The following is a 1791-nucleotide window of genomic DNA, read 5'->3' on the forward strand; positions in this document are numbered from 1 at the left end:
TTGAAAATTCAAAATAATTTTGTTCATTATCTCTTAAAATCTTAATACATGTTTATATAATCCTTGTTCTAATATTAACACCATATAAAAAATATTTACGTATACATTTAAGTAAAGGATTTTAAAACTTCGTAAAAATATTAAACGTGTTTAAAAGAAAATATTAATTTAGTTTTTAAGTTAGAAGAACTATAAATATCGTGTAATAATAAATATTATAGAGACTTTTATTGTAAATTTTTAAATATTTTTTATGAAATTTTTTAATACGTACAAATACAACGCTCTTAATGCAGAAAAGTTGAACATCCGAAAAGAGCCAATGGAAGGGGTAAATTTGGACCTTCGGACCAAATGTCTTTTTCAATGTCATAAGTTTCAACAGAGTCAGTTATTAGATTTAATGACAAATGTCCCCCAAAAACAAATATCTTATCGTTAAGTATACTGATACCAAAGTATGAACGTACTTGGTTCATTGGGGTCACAAAACTAAACTGATTTGTTTCGCTAGAGTAAACTTCAACTGATGATATATCTTTATCATCGCATCTTCCACCGATTACAAAGAGCTTTTTGTTGTGAACTACAGCACTGTGACCATGTCGATTTGTTTTAAGCTTGGTATCAATAGTTGTCCATTTATTGTGAATTATATCATATGTTTCTATTGTATCAATGCTTTCATTATTTAGAAAACCACCAATTGCCCAGATTTTTTCTTGAAAATAACTCAAAGAAAAATCACACCTTTTTGTATTCATACTTGAAACTTCAGTCCATTCACTAGACGCAGTACTGTAAACTTCACATTTTGCAATAAATTTTTTGGTCTCACAACTTCCCGCTCCCGCAGCAACAAAAATACAACCAGCAAACGAACACATTCCAAAATTGCTTCTTTTATTATGCATTGGGGGTATTGTCAGTGCTTTACTTTTCCCCTTATCATTCATTGATATCACCTTAGTATCGGCAAAAGAGGTACCATATCTATAACCACCGATTATACAGAGATTATCTCCAACTAAAGTAGATTGATGAACACATCTTGATGAGTTTACTTCTGAAAACATCTTCCATTTAGATGTCTTAAAGTTAAAGTTGTAAATGAAATTATTGTATACAAGAGAATCAGAATTATCTTTTCTAGTAACTCCAGTGCTTATGACTACACTATCTTTTCCATCTAAAGAGTTGTTTTTTGTTTAAATTATTGTGTTATAATTTAGTAAGTGGTTTAAAGAAAATATAATGAAAAAAATTACAAAGATGTAACCTAATAAAAAACTTTTAATAATCAAATTATTTACAAACCATAATTTTTAAAAGTATTTTTTAAAGGAAGATTGTGTTTATTTTCTTTTACTGAGTCTTCTTCATCTCTTAGTAGTTCTTCAGATTGTTCAGCTTTAGATGTGCTATTCAAAATTTTACTGTAATTCAACTTAGCCAAAAGAACTTTATTGATATTCTGCAGAATTTTATACTTTTCTTCTAAAACTTTAGCATCATTTTTAGCGTTTTGTAGTGAACCTTGTAATTCTTTCAACTTAATTTCAGAGTTATTGTTTTGTAATCTTAACACTTCATTCGTATTTTTTAATTCGCTTATTGTTTTTAACAATAGTTCAAATATTCTGCTTTGGTAATCAGATATTGTTTTTAGCTGCGATTTTACTTCTTTTGAAAAACGTTTTTGAAAATCTGCAGTCTCTGATTTATTGTATTGTATGTCATCTAAAACTTTATTAGTTTTTTTTTTGAGCATAATATATTATTTTGTTATTA

General features: G+C 27.5%; 1 protein-coding gene across 1 annotated transcript; it reads right to left on the minus strand.

Annotated features, from left to right (window-relative positions):
- Positions 1-287: 287 nt before the first annotated feature.
- LOC145832527 (kelch-like protein 41b) lies at positions 288-1076 on the minus strand. Its single transcript, XM_082939840.1, has one exon. It carries the CDS (start codon positions 1074-1076, stop codon positions 288-290), a length of 789 nt encoding a protein of 262 aa, XP_082795966.1.
- Between the last annotated feature and the right edge of the window lie 715 nt (positions 1077-1791).

Source organism: Thalia democratica, chromosome 3 (assembly GCF_965202585.1).
Source record: "Thalia democratica chromosome 3, ktThaDemo2.hap1.1, whole genome shotgun sequence".
Classification (NCBI taxonomy): domain Eukaryota; kingdom Metazoa; phylum Chordata; class Thaliacea; order Salpida; family Salpidae; genus Thalia; species Thalia democratica.